Consider the following 21,945-nt stretch of genomic DNA (forward strand, 5'->3'; position numbering starts at 1 on the left):
CAGGTTCAAATATCATTATCTGGTTTGTCAAATTGCTTCTAATTAATGTCATTTGATAGTGTGTTGCAAAGCACAGACCAGGCTAAAGTTGGGGCCCCATTTGTGTTTCTCTACTATTTCTATATACTCCTCTTGAGGCAAGATCAACACATGCAGACTTCAAATGACCCTAATGTACTAGTAAATGAAAATATTCACAAGGACTAAAAAAAAGTAGATACTTTAAATGTTATGAGACCTTCCAGGGCATTCTACTGCACTTTAGAAACACCCAGTATAATCTATATCAATATAAAAATACAGAGAATCAAATAAAGTTAATCAAGTTTAAGTTGTATATGATATATATTGAGAGAAAAAGAGAAAGATTTGTAGATAGATGATGAATGGAGAGGTTGATTAAACATGTATTATAATTATTTTAAAATTATGAAATATATTATACTATATAAATTAATATAGACATAATATTCTAACTGAATTTAGATCAAGACAGAATTACCCCACTAGATCCTGGTGAAGTAGAAAATGTTGGCATGATACATCAAGTTTATAGTCTAGAAAAGGGATTCTTGACATTTTCTGGGTCATAGAATCCCTTAAAAGGAAGTTGAAGACTTTTCAAATTAATAAAAGAAAATAATTGGGATGGAAAGGAAAACAAATCATTTTGAAGTATAATTATGAAAATATTTTAATTCATGGACCCCAGATTAAGAACCCCAATCTAGAATAGGATATGAGCTATAAATAGATAAAAAAATTAAAAATTAGATAAATAGGCCAGAGACATGCAAGAAAATTTCTGTGTGATGTCCATGGGAAGTGATGCGTCCAATGACTAGCCTTATTAATAAACATATCATGGAGGTCCTGGCATTTTAAGATAGGCTTGTTTTTGTTTATTTTTTTATTTAAGGCAATGGGGTTAAATGACTTGCCAAAGGTCACACAGCTAGGCAATTATTAAGTGTCTGAAGTCAAATTTGAACTCAGGTCCTCCTGACTCCAGGGCCAGTGCTCTATCTACTTTGCCACCTAGCTGCTACTTAAGATGGGCTTTTGTAAAGATAGGAAATCAAAAGACAGTGCCAGCTTTGGTATTTTGGGCATAGCAAGAAGTCAGGCATGTCAGAGCAAAGCTCAGGAAATGTCTGGAGGATGGTAAATGGTTCATTCCAACTGGAAGGAAGAGGAAAAAAAATAATAGATAAATGGCTAAAAAAGGATGGCAGCAGAATTTTATTGAATATTAGAGTGTCATGGTAGGATTTTCAAATAAATTTTGCTTTGAATAAGCTTGTATTAAATTTGCTCTCATGCATTTTTCCTTGATTACCACAACAAAGTCAAACACACATGTATAGGGGAAAAATAGAAAGTAGATCTGATGCTCAGCAAAGAAACATGCTTCATGATGAACTTAAAAGGAGTCCAGACAATCCCCAAATCCCAGATGCTAGGCAGAAAAATAAGTACCTTTTTGTCTATTCCTCAAGCTCACATCCATCTTTCTCTGTGGACATGTCTATTTCTGCCATAAGAATTTGGGTGGGGGGGGCAGGTATGGGGGGAGTGGGCAGAAGGACTTGAACTTTTATGAACTGGTGAATTCTAAAATAGCACCATGAATTGAGCTTTGGACCTGCAGTCAGAAAGACAATGTCTTGAGTTCAGATTTGACCTCAGACATATACTAGCAAAAGGACCTTAGGCAAATCATTTTGTTTGCCTCAGTTTCCTCTTCTATAAAAGGAACAGAAAAAGGAAATGTCAATTTTGCCAAGAAAACTCCAAATGAAGTCACAAAGAGTCTTCTACTACTAAAAAACATCAGTAGTTCTAAATAAAGAAGTTGAAATCATGAAATAGGATTAATGGAAAGAACTCACTCCAAGTTACTCAAAATTTATTGCTTCTTTCCTGGAGTCATAGATAGAATTTTAAGTGTGGAGTTTAGAAAACTGGGATTCAAATCCTGTCTCATACTTGGAAATACTATATGACCTTGGGCAAATCACTTAATTTCTTTGACCTTTAATTTCTCCAACTTTAACTCAACAATCATTTATTAAGTTCCTCAGGTACTGTACTATACTGAGCAATGTAGCATAGGTATAATTATGCTCCCTAACTCAAAGGATAGTTATGAACATCAGATGAGAAAAATGTACAAAACTTGAGGTTCTATATAATGTGATTATTTTTTATCAAATATTTTATTTATTTTTTCCAATTACATGTTTCTCAACAATCATTTTTGCAAGGTTTTGAGCTTTACATTTTTCCCTCCCTTCCCTCCCCCTTCCCCTCATAGAAAGCAATCTAATGTAAGCTATACATGTATAATCATGCTAAAAATAGATCCACATTAATCATGTCATAAAAGAAGAATCAAATAAAAATGTAAAAATGTATTATAGAGAAAAAAGATATAATACAAAAGACAACTTTTAAAAATTGAAGATAATAAGCTTTGGTCTACATATTAACTCCAGAGTTCTTTCTCTGGATATGGACGATATTTTCTATCACAAGTCTTTGATTGTGGCGGCTAGGTAGCACAGTGGATAGAGCACTGGCCTTGGAGTCAGGAGTCCCTGAGTTCAAATCCAGCTTCAGACACTTAATAATTACCTAGCTGTGTGGCCTTGGGCAAGCCACTTAACCCCATGTTCCTTGCAAAAACCTTAAGGAAAAAAAAAGAACTGTCTTTGATTATTATACTTCTGAAATGTGGAAGTCCATCATAGTTGAATATGACCCAATGGCTGTTAATGTGTATAATGTTCTTCTGGTCCTACTCTAAAGAAAGTTATTATTATTATTATTATTATTATTATTATTATCATTATTATTATTATCATTATTATTATTTCCATTGGTTTATGAACTGACACATTGACTATTACTTTTTACTGGTCAATAAAACATACTGGTCCATAAAACCAAATGTTCTTATATCTTAAAACTTCTAAACTTTTAAAAACAAAATTACAGAATCCTTTTTCTTTTCCTCTTCTTAAACTTATGCATCTTCCACCCTCTGTTCCTCCTTTTGCCTGGTTTATACTCCTTTGAGACTTGCTTTTGAGCCTGCTGAGAACAAAAAATAATTTTGATATTTACTAGTATACTTTAAGTGAGGGAATATTACTAGAAGCTACCTGATATGAATATGCCTCCTTCTTAAGAGTATTTCACCAATTAGAGTAATTAAGGAGTCTCCTCTTTAACAAATGCAAATTCTTTTAAGCATTCAGCTTTTAGTATCATTTAATTAAATATGGTTGCTTTCATCTTAACAATTTAGAGAAGTTAGCTGCAATAAAAGAATGAGAAATTTGATTAGGGTGGGAGAGAGAAAAGAAGTTGATAATCTCAGAACTATATAGTTCAAGGAAATAGGGAAGCTATGTTTAGGATATGACAGTAGGTGTTTAGGACATGAAGTCATTGAGAGTCCAAATGGAAGAAACCATCAACTTTAAAATATTATCCAAGACTATTCCTTTAATAAGAAAAAGATACTCCCTCTTCTCCTTTTCTACAACTTAACACCAAACTTCTCTCCTTCCTCTTTCTCTTTCCTTCATTCATTTAATAAACATTTATCAAATGCCTATCATGTGCCAAACACATGATATAAACAAAACTGGAATAATTCTTGCTTTTAAGGAGCTTTCACTCTTCATTTCCCAAGTAACCTCGATCTCAGAACAACAGTTTCACCAAATTTTGGATGAGTTATATACACTTCACTTCTGTGGGATAATATCCTAGTATCAAAATTGATATATAAATGGATTTTTGATATATAATTTATACATAAATTTAATCCTGCTTGTTTGTATTAAAGTATGATGAAAAATCACCTTTCCCCTTATGGAAAATTCAGACTAAGATGGTTACAAAGTAAATTTTCAGTGTGGCAAAGAAGTTATCAGTTTATCTCAAAAGTGAATCTATAAACACAGAAACAAAAATCATTTTAATTTTTTCTTACCTTATCCTTTTGTATAAATAGGATGACTGCATACTTGCAAACATGAAAAGGATGAATGGAGCTTATTTCTACTTCTCTCAAATCTTTTGGCAAAGCTAATAGACTAATCCTGAGGTTATTTATTTTTTATTGAACAGTCTTTATGCAGCCTTTTAGCAAATATTTATAGAGCACATTTTATGTATAAAATACTAAACCAATTATCATATGGAACAAGACATTGAATAAAACGCAATCGTATTACTCAAAAAGTTTAGAGTCTGGTAATAAAAAGTAAAAAGTTAACAATCTAGTTAAAAAAATTAGACTGGATGTATCATTTCCTGAACCAGTGTAAATAATGACAGCAGTAATTCACTTTTAGATAGTCCCTCAAGGTATGTATGTATATATATTATATATATATATATATATATACATATATATATATATATAATATATATACATATATATGTGTGTGTGTGTGTGTGTGTGTGTTGTATGTGTTTCCATGATATGGTCATGCAAGTCATAATATGAGTGAAATAAAATATGGAGACAGCTGGTTTGCACTGGAAGCCACTTAGCTCTTTCTCAATTTCCTCATCTATAGAATGGGGAAAATAACCCCTACCATTCATGGTAATGAAGATAAAATGAGATCATATTTGTAAAACTTTCTGCAAACTTTAAAATGCTATATAAATAAATACGTGATAGTGTTTTGTTTTGCTTTTTGTAGAATCTAAGGGAATTCAGAAAAGGGAGAGATTATAGCAAGGGCATCAGGGAGGGTTTGATTAATGAGAAGAATTTTATAGGCACAAAACTGAGAAAAGACATTCTAGTGAAAAGCATTTTAACAAAGGTGTGGGGACAGGAAAGGATGGAGTTCCCAAAGAACCATGAGTAATCTAGAAATTTGATGTCATATTTTCTTCCAGTCACATTTTAAAATATCCTATCATAGTAATTATAAAGCTTTTCAGTTATTACTTTTTAACTGGATCAGACTCTTGATTAGCACTGAGAATATCAGAATTAAAAGTGTCATTCTATTTTTACAGTTACAATACTATATTAGTGAAGAAAAAACTTTCACAAATTGCAGAAATTCAAGTTTTGATTTTTGTTTGTTTTTTGGAAATCTATTTTAGAAAAGGTAAATTTTATTTTTTTAGCATGCAGCCTTAGTAACAGAGATAGTATAATCATATTAAATGACTATAATATAAAGAAGTAGAATAATCTCTTCGAGACATGCAAAATATAATAGGCTTATCTCTTCTAAAGAGAAAAACACAAAAGATCTTTTCCTTTATTTTTTTTTTTTTTGCCCACATCAGGTCTGCATAGAAGGAAGCTGTTTTGAACCTTTTGAGTTACGGCCAATCCACCACTTTTATGTACTTTTACCCTCACTGTTCCTTCCTGGGCAGTTGATGAACTCTATATCATATATCTAATGAGCCCAAATATATAAAGCATTTCTTTGAAACAGATCCAACATTTATGCTCTTTTTGTTCTCACATAATGTCAAATGAGCCAGAGAAAGGGCTGCAGTATTTTGGGTGGCTCTCATCTGTGTGAAGAGTTTATGAGAAGAGATAAAAGAATTACATAGTAGACGGTAAACTTCTTGAGAAGAAGTAGAGTCTTTTGCTTATTTTTTTATCCCTAGCACCTCAAATAATGCCTTGAATATAGTAGATGTTTAATAAATGCTTCTTGATTTGAGTTGACGCAGAATGAGATCACAGATCAATGTCTGTTTCAAATATGGTGTGTCACCACTGGCATTGCATCCTTTTAAGCATCTGTGTATATAGAAGAGTGATCCATGTATAGTAAAAAAAAAGGTTGACTCACAACATCTCAGACTAAAAGTATGCATTCTTAAGGGTGCAGTGATGCTACAAATGTTCAGCCAGAGAGTGCATAGGAACATAAATCTGCATCAGTACAAGTTAATAAGAAATTCCATATTAGAATCTAGTTCTAGGTGTAATAGTTTAATATTGTCGGATGGATACTATTCTTAGATAATAAACTATATAACCGCATGTTACTCAAAAAAGGTGTATTTCAGGAAATGGTAGGAAGTATGCATAGAGACAGAAGATTTTAATAGATCCAAAAAATCAAGCAAAAAGAACAGAATCATGATTCACTCCCAAAAAATATAGTAATCAAAATTCTTCACAGATCTACAAAAGATTAAAAGGACCAAAATTCTTTTTGTGACTGTGTCATATAACTGGAATATGTAATTTGGAACAAGTTCGATTTAATGAATGGCTACCAGTATAATTTCTCTACCCCAGTTTCTTCAACTATAAAATAAGGACCATAATCCCTGACCCTGTCTGCCTACTTCAAGCTGTTCTACATGGATACAGTAATAATATCTTCCTTTACACAGCACTTTACAGTTTATAAATACCTTTCACATGTATTAGCTCACCCATAAGACCTAGATTGGGTCTTTTGTAAACGAGGGATAATAACACTTGGTCTTTTAAGTGTAGGCTAGATATTATTATGCCTTTTTTATAAAACATGCAATCTAGTCCTAGAGAGAGAAAATAGTTTCTTGACTAATGTCACCTAACTAGCAAATGTTAAAGTTGGGACTCTAATCCAAGTTTTCTTTCTTGAAATTCAGTCTTTTTCACTATACAGGTGAAATTACTTTGTAATCTATGTTCCTTGTCTTTGTTGTTCACTTGTGTCCAACTCTTTGTAACCCTGTTTTGGTTTTTGAGTTGTTGTTTTTTATCTTGGCAAAGATACTGAAGTAGTTTACCAGTTCCTTCTTCAACTCATTTTACAGATCAGGAACCTAAGGCAAAAGGGAGTAAATGACTTGCCCAGGGTCACACAGGTAGTGAGTGTCTGAAGCTGGATTTGAACTCAGGAAGAGGAGATTTATTGATGCCAAGCTTAGTTTTCTGTTCACTATGACATCTTACGGTCAAATTGTCCATATACAATTCACTATGATGATGATGATGATGATGATGATGATGTTTGGGGGGAGATGACAGGATTGTTATTTGAGAAATATTGTAGTCTTGTACATATTTCTCTGATGTTATTTTTCCTTGGTTCTAAAAAGGCTGAAATAGAAAAGTTTCTTGAATTTTCAAATGTTCATGATACTTTGGTTAAGCAATGCTCTCCCATTGTGAACCAATTACATTGAAACCAATATAAAATCCTAACCTCATTCTAAAAATAAACTATTCCAGCATCTACTGCATGAAATTAGTCTCTCCAGATCAAATGGTTTTCCACCTGGATAATTCATAAATTATTTAAATGCATAAGCACATAAAAAGTGTGTATATTTTAAAGTAGAGCAGTGTCTGGGAACTCTCAGATTTACATGAGATGATTTCAGGAACGTTATCTGCCTAATGTTTGATGCACAGCACCTGTTGCCAGAAAGGAGCATACACAAGTAACTGGCATTACATTCCTGGTCTGCCTCATTTACTGCACAGGTGCTAAACAGACTGGTCCTCCCAGGGCTGATGTAAAACAGTAATGCAGGTGCTGACCTAACTTGGGAACACATGCAGGGTTATTAGCACTCCTTTTTTCCTGGTCTCTTAATTCAGCCAAATCAATGTAGTCAAGTCCTGACATTTCCAAGTACAACATTCAAAGAGTGAGCTAAAATTAAAAGTCAACTCAATTGTAGAAAAGGTTGTTAGGAATTTTGTCTCTTAAAACAATAGGCAACACTTTGGATGTTAACAAAGAAAAAGATTCATCAATCCTTTTGACTAAAAGAAGTAGAATTTTAGTTCCATTTTGATGAAAAGATTTTGTTATTCAGACATGTCTGAATAACCAGTTTGGAGTTTCCTTGGCAACAATCCTGAGGTGGTTTACCATTTCCTTCTCCAATTTATTTTATAGAAGAGTAACTAAAGCAAGTAGGGGTAAGTGATTTGCCCAGGGTCACACAACTAGTAAGTATCTGAGACTGCACTTGAACTCAGGAAGATGAGTTTTTCTAATTATAGGTCCAGTCCTTTATTCACTATGCCACCTAATTACCCAGGTTAAAGGGAGCTATGGTCAAATTTCAAGGGATGGCTCAGCTGGAATGGGCCTTCAAGACCCTCCAGTATGACCTTCACCATATACTTCATTATTTCAATTTAAAACACAATCTCACCAACATGGAAGCACCCTGTGATGGTTCATACCACTGCCCTCTCATAACCTCTTATCCTGGGCTATTATTCTCTTCCATATGGCATTGTAATATGTCTTTTCAACATATCATAAAAGCCTTCCACAAAATCTGTTGATATTATGTGGATATCAGTGCAACATAATATCTGTCCAAATCATTTTTGCCTAGTTTCTACTTCATGACTAATTCACCTCTTTTTCCCATACTATAACTTTGGGATGATTATTTAATGTAACATGTTGCTTATTTGACAAATCAAAGCTTACCTATGACTGTGATGCACTTCTCCATTGTCCTTGTATTATTCATTAGTGATTGTGTGGTATTGCATACTTTGGAGAAAATTCATAGTTTAAAAAAATTAGATTTTTTAATTTTTTTAGGTTTTTGCAAGGCAAATGGGGTTAAGTGGCTTGCCCAAGACCACACAGCTAGGTAATTATTAAGTGTCTGAGACCGGATTTGAACCCAGCTTCTCCTGAATCCAGGGCCGGTGAACTTTCCACTGCGTCACCTAGCCACCCCAAAAATTAGATTTTTAAAAAGTTCCAAAGGCATTTCAGAATTCCCATATGCAACTCAGTATGTTTTCCTCCTTCTGTTTAATTCTTGGCATAGATTGTTATGCACATGAAATATCTGTCCAAGATATATCTACTAATGGACAAGCTGTATCCCACTACATACTATAAGATACATTACATACATTGTTTACATTAAATTCAACAATAAAAGTTGATGATAAAAATAGTTCTCTCAGTCAAAGATCTTACAGACAGTGTTTGTTTTTATTTGTTTGGTTTTTGTTCTTAAGGGAGAGGCAACATTAGCATTATGAAACAGGTATTAGACTTTGTTATCAGAAGGTCTGAGTTCAGTTTTAGCTGTACCCTTTACGATTACAAAGGTAGATGGGTGATGCAGAGGATAGAATGTTATACTTGGAGACTGGAAGGTCTGAGTTTAAAATTATGCCTCAGATACTAGCTGTGTGACCCTAGAAAAATCACTTAACCTCAATTTAAAATGGGGTTAATAACACCTACTTCTCAGGGTAGTTGTGAAGGCCAGAATAAGATAATCTATATAAAGGGATTTGCAAACCTCAGAGTGCTATTTAATTACTAGCTATTGTTAATATCTGCATAAGTGAGAGTAAGCCCTTTCACCTTTCTCAACCTGATATTCTCCTATATTTAAACTAAATCAGAGTCATTGTGAAGATAAAATTAGCTTTATGATTTGCGATAACAAATTTTGAACAAGTCACTTAATATTATTTGCCTCAGGTTTCTCATTTGTCAAATGAACTAGAGAAAGAAATAGCAAACCATTCAAGTATCTTTGCTAAGAAAATCCTCAAATGGGGTTACAAAGAGCTATACGTGATTAATCAATTAAACAAGAAAAAACAACAAAATATAATTTATTATTATAAATTTATACTTATTTTAAAATATTTCCATGTTTTAAAAATTATATGGATTGTCTTTTTAAATAAGGTTATTTCTGATGCTTTTATTCTTTACTAGAACAAAAATTCAAAAGGCACAATCATCATTAGGTCTTTATATCAGTGTGATCTGTATTTAATCCATGTAATTAAAAAAAAGTTCATGACAGGTCATTAAACATAATGTTATTTTTAGAGAAAAAGAAATGTGCAAATCTATCACATCTTTACAAAGAGAGAAAGGAGGTTAGCGGTTGGTTTACAGCTTCTCCAAGGGGTTTCCACATTGGCTATGTCATTGAATGCTTTATAGCAGGATGGCTGGCTTCAATATAGAGGTCTGAAATCCCAAATGTAATTAAAATCTTTGTAATGAGCTATAGTATTGAGGAAAATGTTCCTTGCTTCCTGATCTTATATGCTTGGAGACAGAAGAAATGTATGATTGAAAAAAGGCAATTAAGTTTCATTATAAACTAATTATCTTGCAAGTTCCATCAATGTCCTTTAACACTTTGGATTATATTAGAGAATTTGAATGTTGGAAAATCACTTGGTTCTACAAATTGATTTGGAGAAAAGAAAAGTTACCATGTCTGGAAAATATTTATGGGTATTTTCTTCAAAGTAAGATGTAAAACTTAATCTTTCTTCTCAACACTACACAGTGGGATATCTGAATTTGGCCATTTAAGAAGCTAGAGAAATGAGGCATCAGATGTAGGATGTTAAATAGTTCTGGCCCAGTTTCAAGAAAAGCAAAACAACAACTACAAACAATAATAATATTCTCCATGTTTTCTTCTTCCATTTATTCTGAATTTCAAAAGAAAAAATAGGAAATGTATCTTTCTTTCCATATACTTGCTATCTTCATAATCATTTTAGAGTTGAATCTAAACATTGATAGTTAACTAGGGATTAAAGCACATTAGCCAAAGATATATTTACTCAACCCATTTTGGCCCTTCCATAAACCTTTCTGTTGTTTTAACATTTTCTGAAAATTTAGCGAACTTTTCAAAGTAATGAGGACAACTTACCTCCCTTTTTTATTTTGAAAGATTAAAAAAATTAAATCATTGTTGGGCTAAAACCTTAGATTATATGCCAAGTTTCAGTCTGAAGCAATTTCAGACATCTGTGTTATAATGTACCTGAAAGCATTCCCACCACTAAATTAAACCTGAGCTTTGGGGTTACTCCGTGATATAAAGTGTATTGAAACATTTTTACATTCACTTGCCTAGACCACGTTATTTCCACACATGAAACTAAACAGTAAAACTGTAAAAACAGAACAGCAGGTAAGAGGCTCATTTTATTCTTTTGTTGTCTTTATGCCATTTTTTTGTTATCACAATTACCTAGCTCTTAATAATAGTGCATTTTGGTGATCTGACTTTGGACTATGGAAGTACTTTATTAGAATTTCTGCATTAATGTTATTATTGTATGCTTATTCAATTACATAAAGAAGTTATAAGTCATTCAGGGCCCATGGTTCAAAGGTCAAAATTTTCCCTTTTTGGTGAGATTTAAATTTAATAGTTAGAGTTTTGCCTCCCCTAATAGTCTCCTTTGATGCCTCAGGGTGGTATGGAAATGAAACCTGGCTTTCTAAGATTATGCTAAAGGAGCATTCCTACTAAACTGGAATGGTTTCCAGTAACAGCCTGTCAATTAACTTTTTGGATGGTCATTCAAGGACCAGTCTGTGGCAGTTGGATGCTTGGAGATGCTGATCACCAGAGTATACAGGAATTGCCATCTATGGGACTATATCAATCACATAACAAATCTTTGAAGAACAGAAGGAGAATCCCCAAATCTCAAGAATTCTAGAGGACTGAGTTTATTTTCATTCAAATTGGAGAAGGAGGAGGCAGGTTGAAAGAGATTGAGTTTGATAAATAGGGGGAAGAATTGTTCGGGTTTAATTAAACATTTTATGGCAGCCCAGCCAGGTTTTTCAAGTAGGGACTTGATCTGTAGGCTTTCATAGATGTGAGACTAGGAAAAGAGGAAGAAGACAAAATTGGTTATCTGGCCGTTTCTTCCTTTGTCTTTCCTACCTTCAAATCTTTAGACCAACAGTGAGATATTAAGCATTTACCATAACTTTTAAGGAATTAAATATCTTATTAAATATTTAGTGGTAAAAGTTAAAATAAGTTATACTTACTTGCTTTGTAACTATTTTCATGTAAATGAATTAATCTAAATGCATACAATTTACTAATACTTTTTTTTGAGTTTCTCCCCAAGTCCTCCAAAATCTTTTTTCATTTCTTATTTACTTTTTTTCTGTTATGATTGTGGTTAGTATGTAATTCCTTCTATTGGTTCTTTTTTTGGCATGATTTTATAAAGGTCTTTCCAGATTTCTTTTTTTTCTTCTCATAACTGTCCAGCTTAATTGCCTTATAGTATTCCATTATAATAATGTGCAATAGATTACTCTCACCCTGTATATGCAATTTTACAGGGTTGGGATTTGGAAATAGGAGAGATGGAAAAGTTGTTTATACTTTATGGATGAAAATACATTTACAACATACTTATTGTATGCCAACCCCTATGCCAAGTATTGGGGATGGAGGGAAATCGTGTTCTTAAATCATGAGAAAAGGATCAGATTGTCCAGTCTTTAGAATACCTTATTTTTCTGACTTGACTGATTATTCCAAGTATCACTGTGAAGAAATATCAGCATCCTTTTTAACTCAGTAGAAATAAATAGTTTTCACCCTTAACTATTTGTGCTTTACCAACCAAAAAAACTATGTATGGAATCCCAAATCAACTGAAGGGCATTTACAGACCAGTTTGAACTAAGGTGGGAACACTTCCCATGAAAAAAGTTCCCAGGAGGTGTGTATTCCTATGTTTCTCAAAAAAGGGAGAGGCCCAGACCTCAAATTCCAATTGATGGAGGAAACTGAGCAGCCTCCTCCGGAAACCTACTGACAGAACAGTCACCAATGATAAAAGGAAGATTTTGTTGGAGTGGTGACAGATGGGGGAAGGGAGAAGGTAGATCCTGCCACTGAAGAACTGTTTCCAGCTTTTAAAAGTACAGAGACAGGCTTGTCCATACTCCGAAGATCATAAATCCACTGCCTGCTAAGCCACATCCTGCAGAACCCTGCCATACCTGAGGCCTTATTTTATTTTGGAGGCTAAGAGATGGAAAGATAGCTGTAGTTAAAAGCTCACTGTTTATTGCCTCTTTTCAAAGCCCAAGCCTAGACCTTGAGTTTCCTCTTGCTAGTATCATAACTAATCTAACTGAATACAGCTTTGGTGTCTTAGCAGGTATTTGTCTCAGTAAATGAACAGTCTCCACTTTTCCCCAACACTGATTTCTTCTCTTGTCTGACTCTGAAGTCTATAAATTTGTTTCAATCAAATTGTGATGCATTAAAAAAAAAAAAAAAACATTTTTCTGAGGAAGGATCCAAAGATTTCATCAGACTACTAAAGAGGTCCATAACATAAAAGCTGTTAAGAACATTTGGCCTCCTAGGCCAAATTCTACTAGGATGATAAGATGGGTAGTAGAAAAGTCATGACCAGAACATTCCATCTCAGGGCTAGGAGGCGCAGTGGATAGAGCACTGGCAGGCCTCAGACACTTAATAATTACCTAGCTGTGTGGCCTTAGGCAAGCCACTTAACCTCCTTTGTCTTGCAAAAACCTTAAAAAAGGAGAAGATTCTGTCTTATTTTTACATTGTCCACTCTGGTCACAGAAGAGGCTGCTCAATAAATATTTGCAGAATTGGATGGCAAGATTCCTCCCTGCTGTTTCTGGCAATATTAACTGAAGTTTATAATCATTTAATGAAATCTTTTAAGATGGAAAACAAAATTTCCTCTAGCACATGAAACTGTTAGAAAGGAATCAAATAGGGTCAGGGGAGGGAAGCAAGATTAGGTAGGGGGAAAATGTAAAATTCAAAATAAATAAAATCTTTCTTTTATAAAAAAAGAAAAGAAATAAAATATTCAGAACCTACTGTATGTGAGACACAGACTTACTAACTGAAGTTTATAATCATATAAATAAATTCTTTTAAGATGGAAAACAAAATTTTCTCTAAAACATGAAATTGTTAAAAAGGAATCAAATAAAATATTTAGTACCTACTGGATGTGAGACACAGATCTATGCTTGTTGTTCAGTAAAGCCCCACTCTTCATTACCCCATTTGGGATTTTCTTAGAGTAATTTTCTATTTCCTTCTCCAACTCAATTAACAGATGAAGAAACTGAGGCAAACAGGATGAAGTGAATTGCCCAGAATCACAAAATAGTCAGTCTCTGAAGCTTAGAAAAAGGAGACTGACTTCAGTCCCCAAACCCATGCTTAATAAGCAACAAAAGTTGCAAGTGGATTTTGTATGTTTAACTGTTAGGCAGAATTAGACAAAGGGTAAGAGAAGATGTTAAGTTCTTAAGAAATTCTTTTGGTCAGTGGGAAACAGCTAAAATTATTTTTTTTAAAAAGGCACTAAAAGACAGTTTTATATTCACCATGTTTCTTAGAAAACTTAACAAAAACAAAAATAACATGAATACTTACTTTTCAATTTACTTCAAATTATACAGTTCTTTAATGCTGCTCCCTGAATTCTAAAGTATTGCATTTAGGGGCAGGAAGAGAGAGAAAAGGGGGAAAAAAGTCACGACACAATGTGTTTGGTTGAAATTGCAGGTTTGTGTAACTCTGCCGACAGCTGGATGATTGTGCCCAACATCAAACAAAACCATTACACAGTTCATGGGCTCCAGAGTGGCACCAAGTACATCTTCATCGTCAAAGCTATTAATCAGGCTGGCAGTCGGAACAGTGAGCCCGGCAAACTGAAGACAAACAGTGAGTGACATGAAACCCAGCCCCATCCTCTTCTCCCACCCTCTCTCCTTTCTGTTGTTGGTGGGTGCCCCTTTTTCCCTTCCTTCCCAGAGTCTCTATAATGCTTGATATTTGAAAGGCAAGTGACTCAAAGCAGAATATCAAGTTAATGAGCCCTTGTACAAGAGCCCTTCGTTTTATCTCAGATATCTGTCCAAATCCCTTCACCTGTCCAGGTCCTAGATATTTTTTTTTTCCTCCAGGATAGGTTTTTTTTCCCCTGGGATAGTTCTTTTTTTTCCCCTTTTTTTATTCGTTTCTTTTCTTAGCTTTCATGTAGAGAGGCACTGTGGTATTTTGAATAGAGTGCTATCAAAAGGGTCTATGTTCTGATCTAGAATTTGAACCTTACAAACTGTGTGACCCTGGTCAAATGTTTTAATCTCCTTGAGCCTCAATTTTCTCATCCTTAAAATAGAGAAAATGCTTTCCCTACACCGTGAGCATTTGTTGTTTTGGTCTAGTGTGTGAATTTATCAGTGGGGGACTCACTCTCATTGTGTAAACCCTCACTTCTGTGAATGCTACTCAGTAACTCATTCATAACTTAGAAGCAGGGAGAACTTAAACCTCATTTTCTGTAAACTCACAAGAAATGTCAATAGTAGAAAGACCACCTATAAGTACCTTGTCCTTTTCACACATAATTTTATATTTTTCCTGCTGTGTCTCTATATTTTGAAATTTTTTCATTCCATGTTGTTTGGGCTTTGAAAAAAAAGAACATTTATATACATTTATATTTATTAGAAATATTGTTGTTTATATGCGTCAATTGGTATTACATCCAGGAAGTTGTGGGCAGCAGTCTGGGCCATAATCATGCTTAAGTTCCAATACAAGTCATTTGCTGAATTCTTAAGGATATTTGGGAGGTTTTGTTTATAGAGGTGGCATATAAAAAGATATCAGTCCTACCTTTAATACACATTTGTTATGTGATCTTAGGCAAGTCACTTAACTTCTTTGAGAACTAGAAAGCTCTCTAATACTAAAAGATGCAGAGAAGGGACCAACTTGGACTAGTAGAGGATGTTTCTTCACCCCTAAGATCCATATTTAAATTGAAACAGAAGGGCTTGTCAGTTTCTGGTGTATAAATCTAGTCACTTTATAGTACCCTTTCAGAGATCTGAGACGCTAAATTTTTGTAACTAGAAACAATATTGTTAGACAATTTCTACCACAATAAAGTGGTGGAATTTGAATTAATCAATAAATCTTGGGTCTTAAAGGATAGTTTTCCAAAAAGTATTAATTTAAGTGACCAAATCCTAAATCTCTGTCATAAATTCCTCCATTTTTATAAAATTTTTTCTCATTCTCTTCTTTTGAGGGTGAATTGATCAGGTGATTATTCTTCCATATATTATATTCTATGGATTTATCTATATAGGTAGATAAAAAATGAAAAATATCAAAGCAGGCTTTGCATAGCCTCAACCTGTCAATTGACTTTAATTAGGAGCAAGGAAGGTTAGCAAACAGCAAATCTAGGCTCAAAATCTAGGCTTAAACCAGTTTGGTTGTTCTTTTAACAAACTTGTTTGATTATTTTTTTTACTGTCATCTCATGTGAAAACTGACATGTAGCAGCAGCCAGAAACTTTCCTCTGAGTAAAAATAGGTTCGTATTTGGTGATGACTTTTCTTTAAAGGTCTTGGGTCTTCGCAAGTAGGCACTTGGTAAATACTTACATCAATTTCATTTATTATGTACTACTTATATTTAAAAAAAAAACACCAGATCTCTTATTTCAAAGAGCCCTTAATCATTGCATATTAGCAAATTTGGGGAGGCAGCTTATGATCATACAGGTTTGTCCAGGATCTGTGGTGTCAGAGATAGAATTTGAATCTTCATTTCTAGAGCACAAGCAGCTACTAAATGTTCAACTCTATTTTCAAAAGGATATTTAAAACTTGTAATTGTTCTCAATGAGATCAAGAGGTTGTCAAGATAACTAGAGCCTGTGCCTTGTGAAAGAGAGCTTAGTTGGATGCAATGACACACACGTGTAATCCCTGATCCTAAGCAGCTAAGACCATAGATTCTTTGAATTCAAGAGTTATGAACTATAATGAAGCTATAGAATTCATTGAGTGTCCTCAAGAAATCTGGTGCTAATATGGTAAGACCCTTATAAGCTGAGGATGCCACCAAGTTGACTTAAGAGAAACAGCACAAGAAAAGACTAAAATCAGCTTGACTTTTATAGAACAAAAACATACAAAGATACAGAGCTAGAAAAGGCCATTGACTTCCAACAATTAGTAGAAATTGCAGAGGCAGAATTGAATTCCAATAACAGGAAAAAACTCAAAATGTGTTCCAAGTTGAATGAGCTACCTTAGAAAGACGGGATAGATCTAATTGCAAGCATGTGGTTTCTGTGGGTATCCTCATAGATAACATGATGGAAAATATCCTAGTATTTTAATCCAAATGATACTTATTAATTATGATATAATAGAGTGCTAGATTTGAGACCTGAGGACTTGGGTTCAAATCCTAGCTCTTTTATTTTCTTCTTGTATAACCTAGACATCACTTTTCTCAGTCATAAAAGGAAAGTCAGATTAGAAGACCATAAAGGTTTTTTCCAATCCCAAACTTGGTTGTCACTTTTCACGTAGTTTTTTATAGCTATTTTTACAAAATTATCTAACTTGTTTTTATCAGTACAGCAAATAGCTAGGTACTCAATGCTTAAATTCACAATGTCCCCAAGAGTTACTCTACATGTTTAAGCCTAGGTTTTTACCCCAGTTATCAATGTTCCCAGATCTTTGAAAGCTTTTCCTTGACATGGAAAGGGAGTTTTGTTGTTTTTTAAAAATAGGACTTTTGTAAGTGGTAGAGTCATATTTGTAAGTCCATTGGTGGCTACATTTTCTTCATCATGAATAAGTATATTACTGGGATCCAATGGTCTCATCAGGTTTAGAGAGGCAGCCATATGTATTGCCGTAGCTTTGTTGACTATGGTCATATCTGTGAGCTCTATTCAAGGAGAAGATGCATTCCAATAGCAACAATCTCTACAATGTTTTTACAATACATTATTCTGGAAAAAGTTGTAAATCATTTCCTGTACTTAACTGCTTTATACTTACTGTTCTACAGTACAGGCATTCTTCCAGGGTATTATTGACTTGTAGTAGTAGTAGTAGTAGTAGTAGTAGTAGTAGTAGTAGTAGTAGTAGTAATAATAATAATAACAACAGCTATCATAAGAGATAGAATTGAAAAAAGAAGGACTTATTGAAAATTTTCAATTGTGTCTCTGCCCAGGGAGGTTTTTAATAATGCCCAACTCATTTAAATGTAAATATGGATAAGAAAATGGGCAGATATAATTAAAGCCTGGAGGAGAAAAACCCAGATGAGAAGAGCATTTGTGCCATTTTAGGGGATAAAATAATGCAGGTTTATGACTCTCCTAGGGTCATTATGTTACTATTTCATCCATAGTAAACTAAATTAATGTCATCACATAAGAACATATATAATTAAAATTCATAATACTACTATATTTTCTTCCTTATAATTACATGATCTGAATATATGCATTCAATATTTTAAAATTAGCAAAGAGAAGGTTATCAATGGTGAATATGATCTTTTTCTCTCTTAATGTTGATCTTTAGAAAGGATCATTCTATTATTGAATAGGAGGAATTTCAATCAAGAGTCTCTCCTGGAATGTTTTAATGACATTTCAGAAATATTGACTATTAATAATATTTCTGTAAAGTGAAATCTATTTTCATATTACCTTGCATCTACACTCCCTGTGTAATTAGACAAGTTAAAAGCTGTGATAAGTGAACTTTGTCTTTCCCATCTCTGATCCATGCTCTAACAGTCAGTTATATTCCTCTTCAAAACTTTCATTGTTCTTCAACCTATAATTTTTTCTCTTCTTCATATCCTCTATTGAACAAAAGAAAAATAAAACTATTGAAATAAGTATGAATAATAAAAAAAATTTGCATTGGCCACATATAAAACATATATGTCTCGGTCTGTACTAACTCTATTACCTATTAGGAAGTAGGTACCATATTTATCATGGGTTCTTTGGAATCATATTTGGTTATTACATGAATCAGAATTCTTAACAGTGTTGAAACTATTTGGGAAAACTGCCCCAAAGTAAGAAGGTTTTGGTCTTAAGTATGAGCAAAAGTTGAATTAAGTTAAAAGCGTGTTTATTGATAGTTTACTAAGTTGTAACCTATAGTTAGCCTGCATGGAGAGCCCTGACAGGGCAGGTGCTTCTCCCTTATACAATGGGCCACTACTTTTGACTCAAATGCCCCTTTTGCATCACCTTGGAACATCCAACCACAGAAGGGTATGGCCCCTCAAGGTAGAATGGAGCTGGGTCAAGAGCTGAAGAGGTGGAGGGAAACCAAGTAGAGGCTGGGAGGAAAATATTTCAGTGAAAGAACTAATCTGAAAACCCAACCTCAAAGTATACTCCAGAACATTACAAGCTGAGCCTTTGTCCTGCATTACTCTTAAGGAAGTTGTCTCTAAAGACCTTTTTCAATACTAAGTGGCTATTATTTAGATTGAGCCTGGTGAACTCCTCTATTAACTTAATTTGTTCAATGGGAGGTTTATGAAATATATATGTGGATATAAAGTATATAAATTCAAAACTTATATAAAACCACTGATGGCAGGGACGTGCTGGGGTCTGCTTGAATCTTCTCCCCAGAAACAGTTAAATTTTTGGTTTGAGCATGAATTGGTAAAAATTAGGACAAAATTTAGCATATCACTGATTCTTTAGATTTAACAAAATGTTGGGAAAATGTGATTAACACAGATTAAATTTTAAAGTGTGTCATGTACTTTTATTCCTCAGAGAGTTGATAACATCTTCTAGCATTCACCTAATTCTTAATGATTCAAAGTCATTTGTGAAAGTTAAATGTGTAAAACACAGATCTGCTTTCCATTCCTCTGCTCAATAGGTTCCCTGTTCGCATATTCTGTGACATATTGGACCTGTGTAGAAACCTGCCACTGAGAATGCTTTGCAATATTGTAAATATCTCCCTGTCCCTCCCTCTTAGAATATTTTCTCTATCATCACCTCCTCCTTTTCTCACCCTAGTTCTCCTCTTTGACTTGATTTTCTGGATTTTTATAATGTTTAATGTAATTTCACCAGTGAATGACCAGAAAATTCCTTCCTTCATTTTGATGCTTTGTATGATGAAGAAAAAACATGTAAGATATGATTAATAATAACAGGTCTACTTATTAAAATATATGATTAATCTCTTCAAAATTTTTCCTTGTTCTACAAATATCTTTTCAGGTCAGCCATTTAAATTGGACCCCAAATCTGCCCACCGAAAACTGAAAGTGTCCCATGACAACTTAACAGTAGAACGTGATGAAACATCATCAAAAAAGAGTCATACACCTGAGCGCTTCACCAGCCAAGGGAGCTATGGTGTAGCAGGCAATGTATTCATTGATAGTGGACGCCATTACTGGGAAGTAGTTATAAGTGGAAGTACATGGTAAGGCTCCTATTTAAATTGTGCTATAGTTACTAAAGAAGACTCTTGCATCTGTATTTTGATAGAGAATTTAATCAAACTTTCTTTTAATGGTATTTCCATAATGATTCCATATTTCAATCATATGAACTGGAAATTGAGAGGATGCCCATGAATTGGGAAATAGCTAAATGAGTTGTAGTATTATGATGAAATACTACTGTGCTATAAGCAAAATAGTTTTGGAAAATCATGGAAAGACTTGCATGAAATAAGCAGAACCAAGACAACATTGTAAACAATAGTCAATATCATTCAAGGAATTGTGAATCTCTAAGTTATTCTGAGTATTCTAAATTCCCAAATCAACTATAAAGAACCTATGAAGTAAATTGCTATTTCTTCAGAGAAAAAATTGATAAATAGAATTGGTTTGCATACATACATGCACAGAAATGTTTGTGTCAAACAGTGACCTTCTCTAATGCAGGGTGGAGAAGGGAGCAGTTCAGGATTTTAAATGTAACAGTAAAAATAATAAAAATAGTAATTTTAAGAAAGAGAATAAGGGGAACACACAATCCTTAGTGGAAGGATTTATGAGTGGGTTTCAGACACTACAGGAGCAAGTACCTGCATCAGTGAGATCATAAATCCATGGGAGTTTCACAGTCTGGATTCCTCTTCCCAAACACAACTTGGAGAATCCTCTTTCATGCTAAAAAGGAGACTTTTATATATTAATCTCGAGTAGTGTCTATGTCTTTTTATGCTTTCTTATACCATTACAGGTTACTTTCCTCAGTTAATTAAAGACAGGTGCTACTCAGAATGTAAGGGGCATTGAAAGCAGCTATCTGCCCTCAGGCAAAAAAAAATTTCTTAGGTATCTTGGACAAGGTTGCCTATTCTTTTGTCAAGGTCATAGATTCCATCCCTAACCATCAGCTTTGCACAGATAAAAACTGTCATATAACCCCAGGCTGTTCTCCTAACACCATCCTTTTTCTTGTGATCATTGGTCTCAAAAGGAACTAAGGAAAAGGATGTATGCTTATCTTCAAAACAACACATATATCTCTAGTGAGTAACTATACTTAGCCCAAATCTATTGTCATTGGTGGGAAGAAAATAAAAACCTCCAAAGTAAATGTTCCTATTAATAGTGTGTGAGTAACTATATTATATGTATATTTTATATATAATATATACATATACACACATATATAGTATGAATACATGTGTGTATATGCATGTTCATACAAATTACTTACAAACATGTCTTTCCCTATAAAGCAGTTAGATTGAGGGCAGTTCAAGTAAGAAAGTAATAAAAACATATCCAAGCTCTATATAAACTGTGTCTAAATCCCTGAAGCACCTGGCTTTAAAATGGAAATGTCAGCTCAGTATCTCCTTTCCTTTCAATTGTTTGGAACATTCTCATTCTGAATATTTCACTGAGATTGGAAAAGAGAGCCTTCACTGGGCTATCTGCCACTCATTTTTTCAAATATAATAAAAGCATAAAAATAGGATTAATGGCAGATACAAAAAAGGGAGAGAAATATGTCTCATGAACAAGTTTCACCATCCCAGAATTTGAAATCTAAGCCATCTAAAAATATTCAAATGTGTGATCACATTTCAGTTTATTGGTAGTTAGGAGAAATCTACCAAGCAGAGTCATTTTAGTACCACAGACATTACTCAGCTCTCCTTGAAATATTCACAAGATGTAAGAAAATTAATATTACAGGAGGAAAAAACACCAAAATTTTGAAGTAATCAGCTACATTTGTCACTTTAAATCTGATTTGCTTTAATTGTTAGAAATCTATCCTTTGA

At 33.8% G+C, this 21,945-nt stretch overlaps 1 protein-coding gene across 5 annotated transcripts in view; it reads left to right on the top strand.

The window, feature by feature from the left end:
• MID1 (midline 1) overlaps positions 1-21,945 on the top strand; it is a 447,000-nt gene that overhangs the window by 415,172 nt on the left and 9,883 nt on the right. For all 5 annotated transcript variants that reach the window (XM_074192469.1, XM_074192472.1, XM_074192473.1 and 2 more), the window contains 2 exons: positions 14,371-14,532; positions 19,911-20,118. In XM_074192469.1, the coding sequence (XP_074048570.1) occupies positions 14,371-14,532; positions 19,911-20,118 (370 nt within the window). The remainder of the gene's footprint in view (positions 1-14,370; positions 14,533-19,910; positions 20,119-21,945) is intronic.

The sequence above is a fragment of the Macrotis lagotis genome, chromosome 6 (assembly GCF_037893015.1).
Source record: "Macrotis lagotis isolate mMagLag1 chromosome 6, bilby.v1.9.chrom.fasta, whole genome shotgun sequence".
In the NCBI taxonomy this organism is placed as follows: Eukaryota; Metazoa; Chordata; class Mammalia; order Peramelemorphia; family Peramelidae; genus Macrotis; species Macrotis lagotis.